Source organism: Filicampus tigris, chromosome 10 (assembly GCF_054856515.1).
Source record: "Filicampus tigris isolate MCC_2025a chromosome 10, RoL_Ftig_1.0, whole genome shotgun sequence".
Classification (NCBI taxonomy): domain Eukaryota; kingdom Metazoa; phylum Chordata; class Actinopteri; order Syngnathiformes; family Syngnathidae; genus Filicampus; species Filicampus tigris.
Window position 1 is genome coordinate 3,616,188 of NC_141226.1, and position 19,797 is coordinate 3,635,984.

Genomic DNA, 19,797 nt, shown 5'->3' on the forward strand with positions numbered 1-19,797 from the left:
TCTCACCCATTTCCTCTCTGCTGTTGTGTTGTTATAATATAGCTCCACATCAGCTAGCGCAATGTTGTTTGTGCTTAAAAAAAACATGTGGCCACTTGAATAATTGTTTCCTCACGATAACACCAGGAATTGCAGTTGTTCTGTTGTCATGAGTTAGTTATGTGTGCAAGGGTCGATCACCTGGTGTGCGGATGTAAGCCGGCAACTCTATTTCTTTGTGTTCAGCCATGTTCAGGCACCTTGCACATTGCGCGGCGAGCCCCAGGAAATTACATTTGGATTTTTTCCCCCCATCCATCATTCAATATATTGTTCTACTATTTTCCACCCCCCAAAAAAGTTTCACAATATGGTACATTTTTGCTTCTGTGTTGTAGGTGTATACGACAACTGTTCCCGTTCACTGAGTGAGAAGGGCTGGTCAGTAGGCATTCGCACTATGGATTCTGCAGGCACCAAGGACGCACGGTTCTACTTCACGCTTCGCACGGACCGAGCCTTGAAAGCTACCACTGTTGTTAACTACCAGCAGTACAGAGCCAATGCCTGGACTCACCTGATTGCAACTTACAATAGCCACAACATGACCCTGTATGTTGATGGAGCCAAGGTGTGTGGTTTTAACAAAATGTACATGAATTTTATTGCATCATCTTCATTTATGCCTTTAATATCACTTTTCAGTAAGAATAAAAAAGGGATAACCTGTATAAGGTCAAACTGTTGCCATCACTTTACTTTATTTAACATTCTTAGCTGTCCTATGAGTAGCAATGTGACAAGATTTGCTAAGTACAACTTGAGTACAACCATAATAATAATCTTACAAAAGTTGTAATTTGCCCGTACATACCTGGATATAATCTTACACATTACACATTATTTTCGAATGGTTGCTGTCACGTGATCAGAAATCAGCTTAAAAAAAAAAAAAGTAAACATGATGTTGCTGGTATTATGACAGCTTGTGCTTGTGTGGCTGTGTTGTGCGCATGCGTGAGGAAGACGGCGGAAGGCACTTGTCTCCCCCTGACATGTGTTGTGGGGGTACTGGGCTCCCCCTTTTCGACGATGCGCGACGGCCGCGATCCGAGAGGCAACTCCGGCCTTGGAGAAAACTCTCCCCTGCGTTTCCCGACTGCGGTTAGGTGACAAAAACAGGAGCGGATAACACTGAGAAAATTGACATTGGCCGAACAGATTTGCGATGTATGGTGTACATGTTTGAAAAGGTGTTTCCACCTGGACAACTTATGCCGAAACCATACAACTTGACAGCTTTGTACAACACACCAAAAAGTTGGAAAATCAGAGGATGGTTTCCAAAAAAAATATTTTTTTTTTGTGTGTAATATTGCCTATAGAAAATCTGGTCAGAAAAACACCTAATTAACGTAAAAACAATACGACTTGATTATTTCTCAGCATTCCTCCTTTGATTTGGTCTGCTGCTACTCGGGGAAGCCCTTCTTAGATTGGCTGACAAGTTTCATTTAAAAATATTCACTAATCAACTCGTATGGTATGAAATTCCGAGGACTTCTCTAAATCGATGCATCCAAATGACGATTTGAAACTGTCTCACTTGCCCCAAAATCGAATTTCCATAGCCCAGATGGAACATTATTTACGAGAAGAACAGTGTGGTTAGTTGTATAGGTCATGTATTTCAGGAATTGATTTTTTGTGTGTGTTTTTTTTTAATTCCACAAAGATGGTGGCCTCTTGCTACTATTGGTCTAAAAAAAGTTAGTCTCTGTTAAAAAAAAACAAAAAAAAACTCTGCCTTAATTTGACAAGTGAAGGTGCATTTAGGCCGTATATCTCACCGAGCGAAGGCTCGCGAGTGTAGTGAATGTTGGAATCGCCAACTTTTCTGATGAAAAGCAGGTGGTCTGCCCTTAGTGACTATTAGCGATGCTTTGCGATGTTTAACAAAAAAACATCATTACTTACAGGTTGGTGCAGGCCTGTCATCGTCTTCATATTTCTCTTTCCCCATCTGCTACACTACATCTTTTGCTATTACTGTCCTTGAACCCATCCAAACATGTGTTGTAGAACATTGGGTACCCTTCAAAAAGCCAGCCAACATGTCTTTGTCGGCCGATGTCCAAGGGTAGCTCGACCTCTTCTTTTTCGCACCATCATCTGAGGTTGAGAAAGAGGAGTCACTTGCAAGTTCAGCAGCAACAGCGGGGTACGCGACATCATTTGAAACTGACGGGACTTCTTCCGCGGCCGGGACCTCGGCATGAACATCCACTACACCCTCAAAACCCAGAGAGGCCTTTGTCGAATCAAAAAGAATGTTGGCGATGCCCCTCACGAGGGTTTACAAAGGCTAACGAGGGTGTTACCACTGTTAGCCAAACAATGGATTCGCGAGGCGCTTTTGAACATGTTCAAAATTTCCTTACAACAAGAAAAATGGTTTGCGATAAGGAAAACTATATGCGAAAACGTATGTGATGTTTTACGAGGCTGAACGAAACCCAAAATTTGCTACCCTTGCAAGCCTTTGCTGCTCAGTGACTTCACTTTGATATATATATTTTTCAAATTACAAAATGTATTTTGGAATTGAGGTCCGCTGATAGTGTAGTGGTACACACGCCTGCGTTGTGTGCGGGCAGCGTGGGATCGATTCCCGCTCAGTGACAGTGTCTATGTGTGCCCTGCGACTGGCTGGCGACCAGTTCGGGGTGTAGTCTGCCTTCGCCCATTGACGGCTGGGATAGGCTCCAGCAACTCCCCGCGACCCTGTTTCGGATAAGCGGTTTGGAAAATGACATGACATGACATTTTGGAATTGAGGAATTAAAAATTAAATTATTTGTGTCTTGTCTTCTTGGCTATAATTTCCCTCTCAGGTGGGAGAAAGCAATCTCCAGTTGGGAAATCTCTATAGCCCCTTCATGAAGACCTGCAGAACTTTCATCCTGGGCAGCAACCAACCAGAGCAGGGACAGGGCTTTAGAGGCCAAGTAGGAGGTGTGGTCTTGTGGGACTACGCCCTCTCCCATGAGGACCTGCAGATGCGACCTCTCCTAACGACGGAGCCTCTTCTGGCTATGTGGGCTGACTTTACAAATGTAAATCTTGGATTTTGCCCCTTTAACAAACTCATCAATTGGGCCCGATCAACACGTACACGGAAAGCTTCACACACATGAAAACCTATCTGGCTATCAAGAGCATTTCACCCTATCAAAAGCCCGATAAAGCAGCGTCAATTACACATTCTGACAACTCGGTTGCTTGGTGTATGTTGTTTAAAACCAGTGCTTGTCCACATGTATGAGTTTTTGAAAGCATCTGTGTACGTGTCGACATTGCCTGTGTCTCATTTGATATTCATACTATACTTATATAGTCTTCTCCAGTTGATTGCAGTATCAATTAAAATGTTGTTTGCTTCCTGTGTTAAGGTGGAACACATGTGGACTCCTTACAAAGTTGGATTTCATCCAGCTGTCATCGCTACTCCTCTCCCTGATTTACAACTCGTCTCCTCCTTCTTGCCACCACCCTGTGGTCTTACACCTTGTGACAACACTGACATAATTTTGGGCTACAACAATTACTGGCCGCTCCGTACACCTAAACAAGTCCGCTACAGGATTATTAATCTTTCCAATGATGATGACGGAAATCCCACTGTGTCACAAGCCCAGATTCACCTCCAACACCAGGCTCTGATTGATGCCTTTCGCCCTTACAATATCACCCTAGAGTTGGCTGTATACACAGTCAGAAATACAAGCCTCCGGCAGCGTTTTATTCTCAGCAATTGTCGAATTGGGAAAATTGGGAACCGCCACTGTGATCCTGAGTGTGACCACCCAAAGACAGGCCATGATGGAGGGGATTGCCTCAGACTAGGACCTTGCTACAATTGGAAGAGACAGGATGGAGTTTGTAACATGGAATGTAATAGTATACACTACGACTATGATGATGGAGACTGCTGTGACCCACAAGTGACAGATGTTCTCAAGACCTGTTTTGATCCAGAGTCGCCTGACAGGTGAGTTAACAAACTCCATTTATTTAGGTTATCGTTTGTCACGTAAAGATTTTAATTCATGATAATAGAGAAGCTTGGTTAATGTGCTGGGTGGAAATACAGTATTTTCTGGTTTGGTTAAGTTCAGTGTTTTTCCATTTCAATATTTCTTCCACAGGTATGTTCATACATCACAGCAACAGGAAGTGAGACAGCACAAACAAGTAGTATGTTTATGAAAAATGGATTTAGATATTAAGGGGCATATTCTTCTAAGTCAGAAAAGGTACGCAGCTGCGCACTTTTTGGGCTGCGCAGATCCTCCCATCAACTTAAGCGTGACATTTACCAGGGTTACAATAATTTTCGAATTTTCATTATAGTTTTTTTTAATGTAGTTACTTTGAATGTAGTTAATTTTAATTAGTATTGTGTAGTAAAAACTCAACAATGTTGTTTTGAAAACATTTAAAAAATAACCACCCACAAATCAAATAGAGGTACTGTATAACAGTCCACAGACTTTGGAGAACAATCTTGGAGAACGAGTTTATAATACTGTTTCTAAGTTAGATCCATCACAATTGTAATGTCTTAAATACAATACAATACAATACAATTTTATTTATATAGCGCATGAAGTGAGGATGGCCTCACATTCCATTCTATTTGTCAATTTGCCAACTTCTAAAGTGGATTTGTGGCTTACATTTACAACGCTATACAAGCTACCTACTTTTATCGGTGAGCAATATTCTAATTGGATGCATAACAGACAGACAGACAGATTGATAGATAGATAGACACCTGCCCCATATACGCTCACTGACTGCCCAACGATCGTAATGAATACCTACTACATTATGCTGCTGACCAAATATCGGCTTATTAAGTATTGATTGTGGAAAAAGGATCAGCACCAGCTGAGTTTTTTTCACCTTTACATTCAATTTCTGCATGCTGATAGGGTCTTAGAGTTTGAAAGCGCCGATAAAAAACACTACAGTCATAGTAATGATGCAGTGAGTTAGATTTTGAATAACTTGTTTTCGTTTGATCTATGCCATTGTTTGTGGTATGACGGGTGAAGTGGGTCCCAGCCCAGTTGGTCAATGTAGAAATCTCCATAGCAGCGCCTCTGAGGAATCTGAGGAAGTGGTCAACCTCCGATGTTGTAGCGGTTAGTTGCTCTGGGATCAAAACAGCAACCTCCAATTCGGTCATCAGCACTTAATTCCCAAGCCTGGGAAGCAGAGAAAAGAATAGAAGAGGTAGTAAAGAGGCCAAAACAAACATTCATTCATTCATTATCCATACTGCTTATCCTCACAAGGGTCGCGGGGCGTGCTGGAGCCTATCGCAGCTCTCTTCGGGCAGTAGGCGGGGGACACCCTGAATTGGTTGCCAGCCAATCGCAGGGCACACAGAGACAAACATCCGCACTCACAATCACACCTAGGGGCAATTTAGAGTGTCCAATCAACTTACCATGCATGTTTTTGGAATGTGGGAGCAAACCGGAGTACCCGGAGGAAACCCACGCAGGCACGGGGAGAACATGCAAACTCCACACAGGGAGGCTGCAGCCGGGATCGAACCCACGACCTCTGAACTGTGAGGCGGACTAGCTAACCAGTCGACCACCGTGCCGCCCCCAAAACAAACAGTTCAACAAAATGCAGAATTGTACAAATAAGTCTTTAGTCGTGTTTTAAGCATTTCTACTGAGGTAGCGCCTCTAATATCTGTGGGTAGGGCATTTCAAAGCACTGGTGCCCGAACTCTCTAGAACCTGCAGACTAATTTTTGGCTCCCTGGGTCATTTTGTGACCGAAAGTTTCGGTTCGGAACATATGGTATCACTAGGTCGACGAGATAGGAAGGTGCTAAACCGTGTAATACAGTATTTTGTAGGTAAGTAACAAAATCTTGAAATTGCATCTCAAGTGGACTGCAAATTGCCTAATATTGGAGTAATGTTATCGAACATTCTCGTCCTTGTCAGGAGTCCTACTGCAGCATTTTGGACTAGCTGCGGACTTTTCACACTAGACATAGGAAGACCAGAGAGCAAAATGTTACAATAATCGAGGCGAGACGTAACAAATGCATGGATTACAATTTCTGCATCCCTATTTGATAGAATTGGATGCATTTTAGCATTACAGAGATGGGAAAATGCAGTTGTTGCAAATGTTCTTAATATGCATTTGGAAAGACAGAGTTGAGACAAATATAACACCGAGATTTTTGGTTGAATCACTTTGGGTAATAGTACATTTACATAGGTGCCGATGACGAGCATGGCCAATAATCAACATCTCGGTTTTATCTGAGTTTTAAAAGCAAGAAATTGAGAGACATCCATTGTTTCATCCCAGCAAAGCACGCCTCTAGATTACAGTAATTAGCCGGGTTTGTTATCTCAAGCGGCATATATAATTGGGTATCATCAGCTAAACAGTGAAAACTAATGTTATACTTATGTATAATATCTCCAAGCGGAAGCATATAGATGCTAAACAATAGGGGTCCTAGTACAGATCCCTGCGGGACTCCACATGTAACATTAGGAAACTCAGAAGTCGGATTGCCATGAATTACACGGTGCGTCCTCTCAGAGTGGTAAGAATTAAACCAAGAAAGTGCTGAGCCTGAGATACCAACACATGCTTCAAGGCGTTCTAATAGTATGTTATGAGCGACGGTGTCAAAAGCAGCACTAAGATTGCGTAAGAGTAGTATTGCTGAGGTGTCGGAGTCCATAGCTAGGAACAGATCATTAGTCACTTTAGCAAGAGCCGTTTCAGTAGAGTGATGGGCTTTGAATCCTGACTGAAGAGTTTCAAATAGATTATTAGCGGCCATATCGTTACTAAGCTGTTGCGCTACTACTTTTTCAAGAATTTTCGCAATAAACGGGAGATTTGAAACCAGCCTATAATTACTGAGGTTCTCCTGATCGAGGTTTGGCCGCTTATGCAGAGGTCGAATAACAGCGGTCTTAAAAGCTGCTTGTACAGTGCCCGAGGTGAGTGATAAATTAATGATATTTAAAATGCAGAGTCCTAGGGTCATAAACAATTCTTTGACGAGTTCGCCAGGGTTGAGCACACAAGGTGTCTGTTTTGCCGCACTAACTAGTTTTGTTAGGCTTTCAAGAGATACTATTTTAAAGTCAGATAGGGTTGTCAGACAATTATCAGCCATAATAGCCCTGCTAACATCTGTAATCACGGAATTCAAAGGGGTTTTAGGAGCAGTGTCCTTAATCTTGTCCCAAATGCGCTCAATCTTCTGCGTAAAGAATTGCATGAACTCATGAGCTGAATGGGAGGAGCTATTGGAGGTCAGCTGCTGTTGCATTAGCGTTGACACTGTATCAAATAGATATTTAGGGTTGTATTCATTTAGAACAATTAATATGGAGAAATAATTAGTTTTGGCTAAAGTGAGTGCTTCTTTGTATATCATCAGTAAACTATCGCACCATGCCTGATGGAAGACCTCAAGTTTAATCGCACGCCATTTGCGCTCTAGCTTCCTACATGATTAAGTGAGCAGGTTTCCTCAGTAAACCACGGCATAGGCCGCTTAGGACGGGTTTTAGGTCTTAATGGTGCTACGGAGTCAAGCGCATTTAACAGAGCAACGTTAAAATCATTTGTGAGATTATCGATCAAACCAATATAGCTCGGAAAGGGAGCAGTTGCCAGAGGCAGTAGCTCAGAGAGCGCAGCAATGGTTGAAGAACTAATATTTCAGCTGCTATAGCTTTGAGAGTAGTCAGGACGATGGTAATGAGCCAAGACTTCAAACTTGATAAAGTAATGGTCAGACATAACAGTAGTATATGGTAATTCCATTAATTTGAGAATGCTAAACCTCGGGTTAATACCAAATCTAAAGTATTACCATTTTTATGCGTCGCTTTGTCAATTATCTACGTGACATCAAAAGTATCAATTATTGTCTGAAATGCCACCATAAGTGGATCCGACGGGAGATTCATATGAATGTTAAAGTCACCCCTAATCACTATCTGCATGAGTTACCCAATCAGCCACAAGTTCAGAGAACTCATCTAAAAAGCCAGTGTATGAGCCGGATCGACGGTAAATAACTGCAAGAAAAAACGGCAATGAGGCCGTACATCGCATAATGAGAACTTCAAATACTCTAATCTAAATAAACAACAATGAGTGTTGTCAGAGTAGCGCTAGTTAACTCTAGCCTTACAGACTCCATACCCGTTCTTACAGGCTCGCTAATCGCCTGTAACCCGGGATGTTGTATTGCTTGCTTATTCAACTGGGGCTTCATTCCACCACCACTTCTACCCTCGCCTCCTCCAAAACAAAAAAAGTGTATATAAGGCATCTATTTTTTTATGTCAATCGAGGATTGCTATGCATTTTTTTTTTTTTTCAAGTGGGAGCTTGTCAGTGGGAGGGAGTATTTCGCAGTCACATGCTGGTACTGGCTGTGAGTGCATGCCCGTCGCAAAACACAGACTAAGGACAAATGACCTGTGTATGCCAGACCCCACAGAAACCCCCCTTCGTCCTGAATGCTAGTTGGAGGATATTAATCACAGTATTTTTCTACCAAATTCTTACTCTCTTTCCACTCCCCTTGCTTTCACCAGCTCATAAAGAGCTCCTTGTCTGTTTATGCATTCATTTTTTCCCAAATACCAACTGCAGACTATGACATGCTTAACAAACAACAAAAGCAACAACAACAAAATTGCCATTGAAATTTAAATGTTGCATTCACTTCATGATGCATCCTTTCCAGATATTAGGATATCTTATTTGTGTATTTTTCATTTGTTATTTGTAATATTTTCTGTTTCCCCCCCTGAGGGGTTGTCAACTTATTCTGGTCAGAGGGTTTTCGTGCCTCAGTGACCCTAAGAGCTATACCAGTGGGAGCTTTGTCCTGCAGGTAGGACAGCTAAGTTGAACAGGTCTTGCCGTAGAGGTCTGACAAGGTGCAGTCCAGGGGTTGGACTTCACTAACATCCCAAGCCCACTAAGAAAACACTTAATAACAGAAATTGTGCTGACGTATGTTGTGTATGCATGGAGCCTCCATCACGTTTACGTGTGACCTCTCATGTATGCATGCATAGAACCGGCCTTGTTAATTTATATTAATCCAGTGAAGTCAAAACATCACTGTTCTTTTAGTTATCATGAGCTGGTTGATGCAAACAGTTAACATGATGGCTAGGCTGACATAAGCTTGCTAAATTCACTCATTGGCCAACAGATGGATTGGTCATTTTGGTACTGTACTCCTTTAACTTTTGATAGCAGAAACTTTAGAAATGACCAAATTCTAAATAAATGCAGGCCGTCGACTGGTTAGTCTCACAGTGCAGAGGTCGTGGGTTTGAGTCCGACCCCGGCCTTTCTATTCCTCTTCTCCGAGTACCTGCGTTGGGTTTCCTCCGGGTACTCTGGTATCCTTCCACATTCCAAAAACATGCATGGTAGGTTAATTGAACACTCTAAATTGTCCCTTGGTATGATTGTGAGTGTGAATGTTTGTTTGTCTGTGTGTGCCCTGCAATTGGCTGGTAACCAATGCAGGGTGTACCCCGCCTACTGCCCGAAGTCAGCTGGCTCTAGCATCCCCACAATCCTCGTGAGGATAAGCGGTTTGGATAATGGATGGATGAATAAAAGCAAAGGCCCTTTTTGTTAAACACACTAACATGGTCTATCCTTAAGGAATCCTGCTGACTTCATTCCAGCACATAACACCTTGTTGATGCTAATATTACCAAATGTAATATACAGTCCACCTTGATTTTAACCAAAACTCTGTGGATGTGGTTGGGAAAGATGGATTTCTACAGTTGAGTCTTCAGTGCGGATGTTGTCATATGGAGCGCATGAAGGCTGCTATGAGCGAGGCTCAAAACACATCTATTTGTTTTAGCAAAATACTGCCGCACCATACACACACAATGAAGTTCCAACTTAATTGCCAGAAAAAGTACACGTATAGTCATACAGTATATGGTAATAGACAGTAAAGTGTTGATAAGGCTTCACATTCATTCAAAGGAATATGGTGCTGAGATGGAAAGGCCAGCAGGAGATGTACTGTATGTTGCAGCAAATGTTATGACGTTCCAATAATCACCACAGACAAGTTTAGCCTTTCATTTTACAAGTAGATGTTGTATTTGGCAAATTTCCCATTCCTCATCTTCTTGTGATGTTATGACACCTACAATATGTCATTACCATAGCAACCTTTGCCCATAAATCATTACAAAACGTGGTTACAACAAATCTAATTTGATCACTTTCATATGTGGACATTTAGATGACTAAATGGCATTTGCCTGCAGTGTGAATAATGCCCAAGATGGTTGGGGCTCATTTTGGATGGCGCTGCTCCTGTGTGCTAAACCCAGCAAAATTAGATGGACCTTTCTCTATACTGGTATGCAATTTACTTCAGTACTGTGATAACGTTTGACACAAATTGTGTAACAAAGTGAATTGTATTGGTTGATGGAAAAGGACTGAAAAACATTTGTTCTAAAGATGTTAGATGCCACAACTTTACGTGTCTTGTGAAATCCCTGCTTCTATGGGTCAGAAAAAAATGAGAGGGTTTGTCACATACATCTGGATCAGATAAACAATACAACATATCTGGAGTAAAACACAGCCTTGAATTGTAGGCATTTTCATGTGCTAACATGACTGAAGTTGCTAATTGTTTCTTTCGATGCTGAGTTGAAATTTAAAAGGTACTCAAATATCATGAAGTTTAAGACTGTAAATTCTCAAGTAGTTGGGAAAATAATGTTACACATGCTAGCATTTATGTGGCCCCAACTAGAACAGCTGGAGATGTGGTGGTATAGACAGACATAAATTTGGATGATTAGTTTTTATGACCAAACGTTTCCCTCTGGGTGACTTGGGATCGGTAAATCCATAGAGTTCGGATGAAATTATATAGCTACTACTGTTGCAACTCTAGTGTTGCATGACGGGTTCTGATCATTTATATCCAACTCTTTAAAAGTTCCATGATTTACACTGATGGCTGGAAATAATATTTACAAATGAAAAACCATTACTGGATTACAGTGGTCAGTAACAGTGTCTGTTAGTCATACTTTGTACTCCACTGTGAAAAATCGAGCAGTTATTATTGAGTCATTATTTCTCTTTAGAAAATCCTTCCCTTTCACCAAAAACATGAACAGTTCAATATACTGGGGACTTATAAAGCTCAATAATTAAAATGTGGCCTAATTGAGTGTCCGAAGTGAATGTCTTTGGAAAAAGAATGCTCTTCACTTGTCTGACTTTTACTGTCAGCGGAGGCAGTGTTGTTTCAATTCCCACTCAAGTGTGAGTATGAATGGCTGTCTCCTTCTAATGACTGGCGGCCAAGCCAGGCCACCTTTGCCTACAGTTACTGTATCTGGAACCCTGAACAGAATAATTGGTGAAGAAAATTGCTTGATGGATGAGCCTATTAAAAATCTATGTTTGTGCATTATCTAGTGTGTCACTATAGGATCTTTATTATTGGGTGAAAGTATGTGATACCATGAAGGCATACATTACATCCAGAAATTGTCATATTTATAGTCTGTGGTCTCACACAGCTAATCTTGCATGATTTGTTCCCCCCTCAACCTTTTGCTTATTTTCTATGGCCTTGGGACTATTCAGATATTTAGGCTCCACCATGCTGGCACCAACCCCTTATATCACGGGTGTAAAACTCAATTCCCAGGGCTCAAATCCGGCCCACCACATAATTTTATGCAGCTCACAAAAGCAAATGCTGTACAGCATTGACTTCATGTTTCTTGCTAAGTGGATTCATTCTTTTAATTTTGAACAAAAACAATGAAGCTTTTCCTCACTTTAAACAGTTTTACAAGTATCACTTATTTAGACATAAATTGGATACATTGGTTCTATGCTAAAATCCTGGCTTGCACTATTTTCAATGACTTGTGTTTTCAAATAAAATCGTTGTTAGTATAATATATGCTAAGTAATACGTAACAATCAAATACAGGTACAGTTGTGCATGTTTTTACAATCATAAAGTCCCCCTGAGGCAGTAGTTCTCAAACCTTTTACACCAATTATCGCCTCAAAAAATACTAGGACCAACATTAAAAATACAGTAATGTAATAGGCTTAAAGCGGAAGTCAACCAAAACATATTTTTTTCAAGAATATGTTCCCAGCAGGTCCACTAGTTGAAACACGGCATTCTGATTGATTCTGATTGATATATATACTAAAACTAACTAAAGATCTATTTGTAGATGATAAATTTGTAATATTACGACAAAAACGTTTGTGAGGAATAAAGTCCAAATACTGTATTACGATCAAATAAATCGTCGTCCAAGACAGAATACTACAAGAGATACCCTCCAAAAATGTATGCCAAGAGAAAAATTACGGGGCAGCATGGTTCAATGATAAAGTGGTGGGTTGGGAATTTGATCCCTGGCCGTTGTGACCATGTTGAAGTGTCCTTGAGCAAGATACTCAATTGCCAGTTGCCCCTGATGCTGTGTCACCAGTAGGTGAATGAGAAAACAGTGTTGAAGGACTTTGAGTACCTAAGGGAGAAAAGCGCTATACAAGTGACAACCCATTTACAAAGCACCACAAAATGAAAAAATATATATGTTTGTAGACTAAACAGAATAAAAATGTCTAATTTAATGTAAAATATATATGTAAGTAATTCATGGGAGTAATGTCAGTAAATTAGTGAAGTAAAAACTCAAGAATTATAATAAAGTTGTAATTTTACAGGAAATAAAACCTCCAAATTTCTACGGTAACATGGATAATACTGGGCCCCCTCAACCATGACTTTTTGGTAATATGTCCAGTGAATTCTCTTTGAGTGTGAATCATTCTCTTTCTCTATGTAACAGCTCTGTGACTGATGATCAGTCCAGGGTACCCAATGTTTTGCTGGAAAAGGCTCCATGATGTAGATGTTTGTCTCTGTGTGCCCTGCGATTGGCTGGCAACCAGTTCAGGGTGTCACCCGCCTACTGCCCAAAGACAGCTGGGATAGGCTCCAGCACGCCCCGCGACCCTTGTGAGGAGAAGCGGTACAGATAATGGATGGATGGATGGCTCCATGATGTAGCGCAAGATACAGTAGGTGGTATAGAAATAGGGGACAAATGTTCAGGGAGCCTCTTTGATTTATCATAGAATCCTCAGTTGATACATTTAGTATTTGTCTGTTAAATTCTTATTTGTTTGAATGATTCTAATCAATAAGTAAGATTTTCTTTCACCTTTTGCACTTCCACAGGGCCTATATGAGCGTGAAAGAGCTTAAAGAGGAGCTTCACCTGAGTGGCACCGATACACTTAATGTTTTCTTTGCCAGCAACTCTGTAAGAGAAGAGTTGGCAGGAGCTGCAACTTGGCCATGGGCAAAGGAAGCACTTACACATCAAGGTAATTAAATTAAATTACATTACTTCCACCAAATAATGTAGTTTTTTAATTTTAATTTTAATTAATTTTAATTTGTATATACACAGTATACATATTAGTCATATGTGTACTGTGTATATATGTATACTGTATATATATATATATATATATATACTGTGTATATATACTGTATATATATACTGTATATATATATATTGTATATACAGTTTATCTGAGGGGAAAAGCCGAAAGGATAACCGAACGCAAGTGGACTGAACCGAACATGCCATACCGAAACGTGTTAATACACCCATGTGTACCGTTACACCCCTAATATATATATATATATATATATATATATATATTGCTTAAGCGTCAACAGTAGTCTGAAAAGTAATATACTGTATATATTTGTGTATTTGTCAACATTTTTGCTAGTTATATAGCAGAAAATATCATAGTTATGTGGGAAGAAGAAAACATGTTCGTCATTGTCACGATTAAGGAGCAGCTTTGCAGCAGGGATATTGAGCTGCTAGCTGTTGGCATGAGGCCATTCTACATCCCGCGAGAGTTTAGTCACGTGATCGCGGTGACCGTCTACGTCCCACCAGCTGCCAGCAGCGACACAGCCTGTGATGTCTTGACTGCAGCAGTGAGCAGGCTACAAACACAGCACCCAAATGCCCTGGTACTCATCTCTGGTGACTTCAATCATGCCTCCCCTTCCTCCTCTCTGCCTTCATTCACACAGTATGTCACCTGCCACACCAGAGACAATAAAACACTGGACCTTTTCTATGCCAACACCAAGGAGGCATACACATCACTGCCCCTCCCCCCGCTGGGCAAAGCTGATCACAACCTGGTGGCTCTCCAGTCTGTGTACAAACCTCTGGTCCGCAGGCAGCCAGCTGTGACCCGCACGGTTCAGAGATGGTCTGGAGAGGCCGAGGAGGCCTTAAAGGACTGCTTCAGCACAACTGTGTGGGAAGTATTCAGCGATGCTCACGGGGAAGACATTAGTAGTCTAACGGACACTGTTACAGACTATATAAATTTCTGCATGGAGAACACCATACCCACCAGGACAGTAAGGTGTTTCTCCAACAACAAACCCTGGATCACACCAGACATAAAAGCTCTCCTGAAGGAGAAGAGGAGGGCTTTTGCGTCAGGCAACATAGAGGAGCGGAGGACTGTGCAGCGCCAGCTGAGGAGGAGGATCAGAGAGGGGAAAAGGTCCTACAGGAAGAGGATGGAGGAGCAGCTGCTGCAGAATAACGCCAGGGGAGTCTGGAGGGGCCTGAAGACCATCTCAGGCCACGGACAACCCAAGACCCGGACTGGGGGGGACCTGCAGTGGGCAAATGAGCTGAATCTCTTTTTCAATAGGTTCGATCAGATGCCTGCCTCCACTCAGTCTCTCCTGCTGCAGTCTCCACCTACTCCTCCTGCTGGGCGTGTCACCCCCTCCCCTCTTTTCTCCACAGTCTCCAGCTCCCAGCTACACCAGATAGCCACCACTCCTTCCTGTCCAGCCTTGGCCTTCACAACATCTCAGGTGAGGAACCAGCTGAAGAAGATGAAGGCGAGGAAGGCAGCGGGTCCAGATGGCATCAGCCCCCAGCTCCTCAAATCCTGCGCAGACCAGCTGTGTGGAATTGTCCAGCACATGTTCAACCTGAGCCTGAAGCTGGGCAGGGTCCCCCAGCTATGGAAAACATCCTGCCTGGTCCCGGTGCCAAAGACCCCCCACCCGAAGGAGCTCAACAGCTTCAGACCAGTGGCGCTGACGTCTCACCTGATGAAGACCCTGGAGAGACTGGTCCTTGTCCACCTGCGCCCCCTGGTGAGCTCCTCAATGGACCCACTCCAGTTCGCATACCAGCCTGGCATCAGTGTGGATGATGCCATCATCTACCTCCTCCACACTTCACTCTCCCACCTGGAGAAGGCGGGGAGCACTGTGAGGATCATGTTCTTTGATTTCTCCAGTGCTTTCAACACCATCCAGCCCACCCTACTGGGAGACAAGCTGGAGCGGGCGGGGGTGGCGCACCACCTCACCACATGGATCCAGGACTACCTCACAAACCGGCCACAGTATGTGAGGACACAGGACTGTGTGTCTGACGTGCTCCTCTGCAGCACGGGGGCCCCACAGGGAACTGTCTTGGCTCCCTTCCTGTTCACCCTCTACACCTCGGACTTCAACTACAACACCCCTACCTGTCACCTGCAGAAGTTCTCTGACGACTCTGCGATTGTCGGCCTCATCACAGGCGGAGATGATCGGGAGTACAGAGAACTTACTCAGGGTTTTGTGGACTGGTGCCAGCAGAACCGCCTCCTGATCAATGCGGGGAAATCCAAAGAAATGGTGGTGGATTTCGGTAGGCGCCAGCACTCTTCGCCTGCACCAGTGAATATCCGGGGAACAGATGTTGAGAGAGTCTCAACTTACAAGTACCTGGGTGTTCATCTGAACAATAAACTGGACTGGTGCGACAACACAGACGCCCTCTATAGGAAGAGTCAGAGCAGACTCTTCCTACTCAGGAGACTGAGGTCTTTTGGGGTTCAGGGGACACTCCTCAGGAACTTTTATGACTCGGTGGTTGCATCGGTCATCTTCCAGGGAGTGGTCACCTGGGCAGGCGGCGTCTCGGCCCGGGACAAGAAGCGGCTGGACAAACTGGTCAAGAGGGCCGGCTCTGTCCTGGGCTGCTCCCTGGACTCTGTGGACTCGGTGGGGGACAGGAGGATGTTGGCCAAGCTGTCATCAATGCTGGGCAACCCGGACCACCCCCTCCAGGGCACCCTAACAGCACTCCACAGCACCTTCAGTGACAGACTGTTACACCCTCGCTGTGCAAAGGAGAGATTCCGCCGTTCCTTCTTGCCTGCTGCTGTCAGACTCTTTAACAAGAACATTGTGTAGTCTCTACAAACTGGCAGTCATTAGTGCAATTGTGCAGTCCTGCACCTGAGCTCATATCGTGCAATACCCAATATTCCCCACTACTGTAATACCGTGCAATACTCAACATTCCCCACTACTGTTAGTCTAGTTTTATTTTTATCCAATGCTGTTCCTTACATTTCACTACAGCACTGCAGCACTGTCACTTAGAGTATTTTTTCCTCTGTACTATGTGCAGGCCGAAATGAGTGTTCCTCATATTTTTTATGTAGATGTAGGTTGGTGTGTATACACATGTGTATATACACATGTTACTGCGTATATCTACATAGGTTTGATTCTAAATGTTTGCCGTCAATGTTATACATTAATGGCCACATTATGCCGCCGCCCCTGTGTGACCTATATCTTTGCTACTGTAACAATGAAAATTTCCCCACTGTGGGATCAATAAAGGCATTCTTATCTTATCTTATCTTATCTTGTCTAACGCTGAATAGCATTTAACGTCATCTTCCTTGGCTCATGCCTCACACCTTCACAAAGTTATGCATAACTAGATGAAGTAGTTATTAATGTCATCCTGCTAATGCACAGACTTTGAGATTCTACCAAAACCATTTACTGCCTGGTAGCTGTAATGATCACACTTCTTTGGTTGATTTAAGATTTAAAGGATGGATAAATGGACGCCTTTTGATTTGCAGAAAAGAATTTGGAAAGATACTGTCTTTGATAATGTTTAAATGTTGATAGTGAAATGTGCGTGGTTCTTGCTCTCTCATTTGTCCCTTCAGATTCTGCATTTGGCATCTTCTACTTTTGTATTATGGTGTTCGCTTTGTTATTGTCCAAATGAGATGGAGAGAACAAGATGGTAAAGATTTCCTGGCATATTGCCACTTTCCTCTCCCAATCATTAGACCATTTTCCGCTGGAAAAGGCAAACCAACCCAACAACAAAACACAGAAACACCAGTGTGGGCGCCATACAGTTGCCATCCATTCCCACTATACAGCTGTTCTTAATTTGTTTATTGCCTTTCCTCTTTTTTGTGCCCCACATTGCACTAACTTCTTAAAATCTTTGTAGAATCTATGCCAAGGAACACTGAAGTATTGTTTTTGCCTTTGGAAAGGTAAAAAGATACATGGAAACCATTTGCAAAATCCAGCATCTTACAGAATTGTAGAATTTCTTTGACATGGATTGACAATGGTCTCAGATTTGGAGGATGAAAATCAGCACCTCCAAATCTGAGACCATCGTCCTCAGTCGGAAAAGAGTGAAGCGGAAGAAGTGGAGGAGTTGAAATCTTGTTCTTCGGATCTTGTTCACGAGTGAGAGCAGGATGGAACGAGAGGTCGCCAGGCGGGCCGGTGCAGTGTCTGCAGTAATTGCGGACTTTGTATCCGTCTGTCGTGGTAAAAAAGGAGTTGAGACAGAAGGCAAAGCCCTCCATTTACCGGTCGATCTACGTTCCTTCCCCTATGATCACAAGCTGCGGGTCGTGACCGAAAGAAGAAGATCCCGGATACAAGTGGCCGAAATGTGTTTCTTCTGCAGGGTGTCCGGACTCTCCCTTAGAGATAGGGTGAGAAGTCTGGTCATCCAGGAGGGACTCAGAGTTGAGCAGCTGCTCCTCCACATTGAGAGGAGCCAGATGAGGTGGCTTGGGCACCTGGTTAGGATGCCACCTTGACGCCTCCCCGCAGGAGGGCCCCGGGGACGACCCAGGACCCATTGGCCCAGGAAGAGTTGGGAGTTGGAAAGTCTGGGCTTCCCTGTTAAAGCTGCTGTCCCCGCAACCCGACTCCGGGTAAGCGGTAGAAAATGGATGGATGGATGGATGGATTGACAATAAATGACAGAAAATTTATGAATGAGATTGTACAGTAGTTGTAATATCTTCTTCGTACTATCCGCGATTATCAGTTGGATATTGACTAACTCATAACGAACTGATATTAAAGGGTGTGTTCGGAAATGCAGTCCAAGCTCTCTCTGTCCATTCAGAAATTGAAAATTGACAGTGTTGTTGGAATTCCATTCAATTATTCAGTGTGTCATATTCTGGGGCTGCCCAGATCGCACTCTTGCCGCTCTGACTGGGGACAGGAAGCATCAAAGTGCCAGGCAGGACAAGGTAGAGGATAGACAAGCAACATGCAAGGGTTGTGGCATGACAGGTCATTTGAAAATATTTGACAACAAACGTTCTTAGATTGAAAGAAAGGGAGCCCGCTCTGCCTCTCGGCCCACTCACACTGTCAGAGTAGTGTTCGGGCATCAGATTGAATTTCCGAATGAACCCTAATTAATAAATGAAAAAAGTGCATGCGTCACTTCAACAGTTGTTAGAAGAGTTGACTATATACAGGCTCTATGACAAATGTGAATATGATATATATAATATAATATGAAAATAAAAATGATATAAAAATGTGTAGATTTTTTTTTTTCATAAACTTAACCACAGGCTTGAATTCAAATTTCCTCCCATATTGAGCACAACTCGGTTTCCTCTTCCTGTATCCAAAATGCACTTATTTTTTGCCATTTGCACACAATCCCGAGCAAGATTCTGGTCACCAAAAGTCTAGTTCATTTGACAAAATAAAATGTCATTTTGTTTAATTCATCCTTCCATCCATCCATTATCTATACCGCTTCTCCTCACAAGGGTTACGGGGCGTGCTGGAGCCTATCCCAGCTGTCTTCGGGCAGTAGGCGGGGGACACCCAGAATTGGTTGCCAGCCAATTACAGGGCACGCACAGACAAACATCCGCACTCACAATCACAGCTAGGGGCAATTTAGAGAGTCCAATCAACTTACCATGCATGTTTTTGGAACGTGGGAGGAAACCGGAGTACCCGGAGAAAACCCACGCAGGCACGGGGAGAACATGCAAACTCCACACAGGGAGGCCGGAGCCGGGATCGAACCCATGACCTCGGAACTGTGAGGCGGATGTGGTAACCAGTCGATCACCGTGCCACCTGTGTTAATTATTTATTTGTTAAAATTAATACTCACTTTTTTGTTTGGAAGTTCAAGTTCAAGAGTCTGAAGTTCAAGTGAAGTTCAACTGTGGCTTTGGAGGCGTGGTTGCATGCGGGGCGGCGCGAATGATGTGTGTGGATCGGTGGGACGCAGAGCCACGCACCGAAAATCCGCCCATTCGCCCCATTCATCACGTATAAAACAAATAAACATTTATGCGATTTCGCCTCGCGGCAGCCAATCAACATCGGGCATACTACGTCACACACAGCCACACAGCGTCCTGTTCACTCAGCGGCTTATTATTTTTTACAGTTATTGAACTTTTTCAAGACAGCAATATTGTTAGCATTAGCATAGTGTGTCAGCCACTTGATTG

At 43.0% G+C, this 19,797-nt stretch overlaps 1 protein-coding gene and 1 pseudogene across 1 annotated transcript in view; one reads left to right on the plus strand and one right to left on the minus strand.

The window, feature by feature from the left end:
• The window catches only part of pappa2 (pappalysin 2), a 105,767-nt gene that overhangs the window by 7,748 nt on the left and 78,222 nt on the right, over positions 1-19,797 (plus strand). Inside the window, exons 2-5 of the mRNA XM_086043446.1 lie at positions 378-610; positions 2,874-3,095; positions 3,432-4,030; positions 13,358-13,506. Coding sequence (XP_085899572.1) covers positions 378-610; positions 2,874-3,095; positions 3,432-4,030; positions 13,358-13,506 — 1,203 coding nt within the window. The remainder of the gene's footprint in view (positions 1-377; positions 611-2,873; positions 3,096-3,431; positions 4,031-13,357; positions 13,507-19,797) is intronic.
• On the minus strand, positions 5,169-8,021 carry LOC147140420 (uncharacterized; annotated as a pseudogene).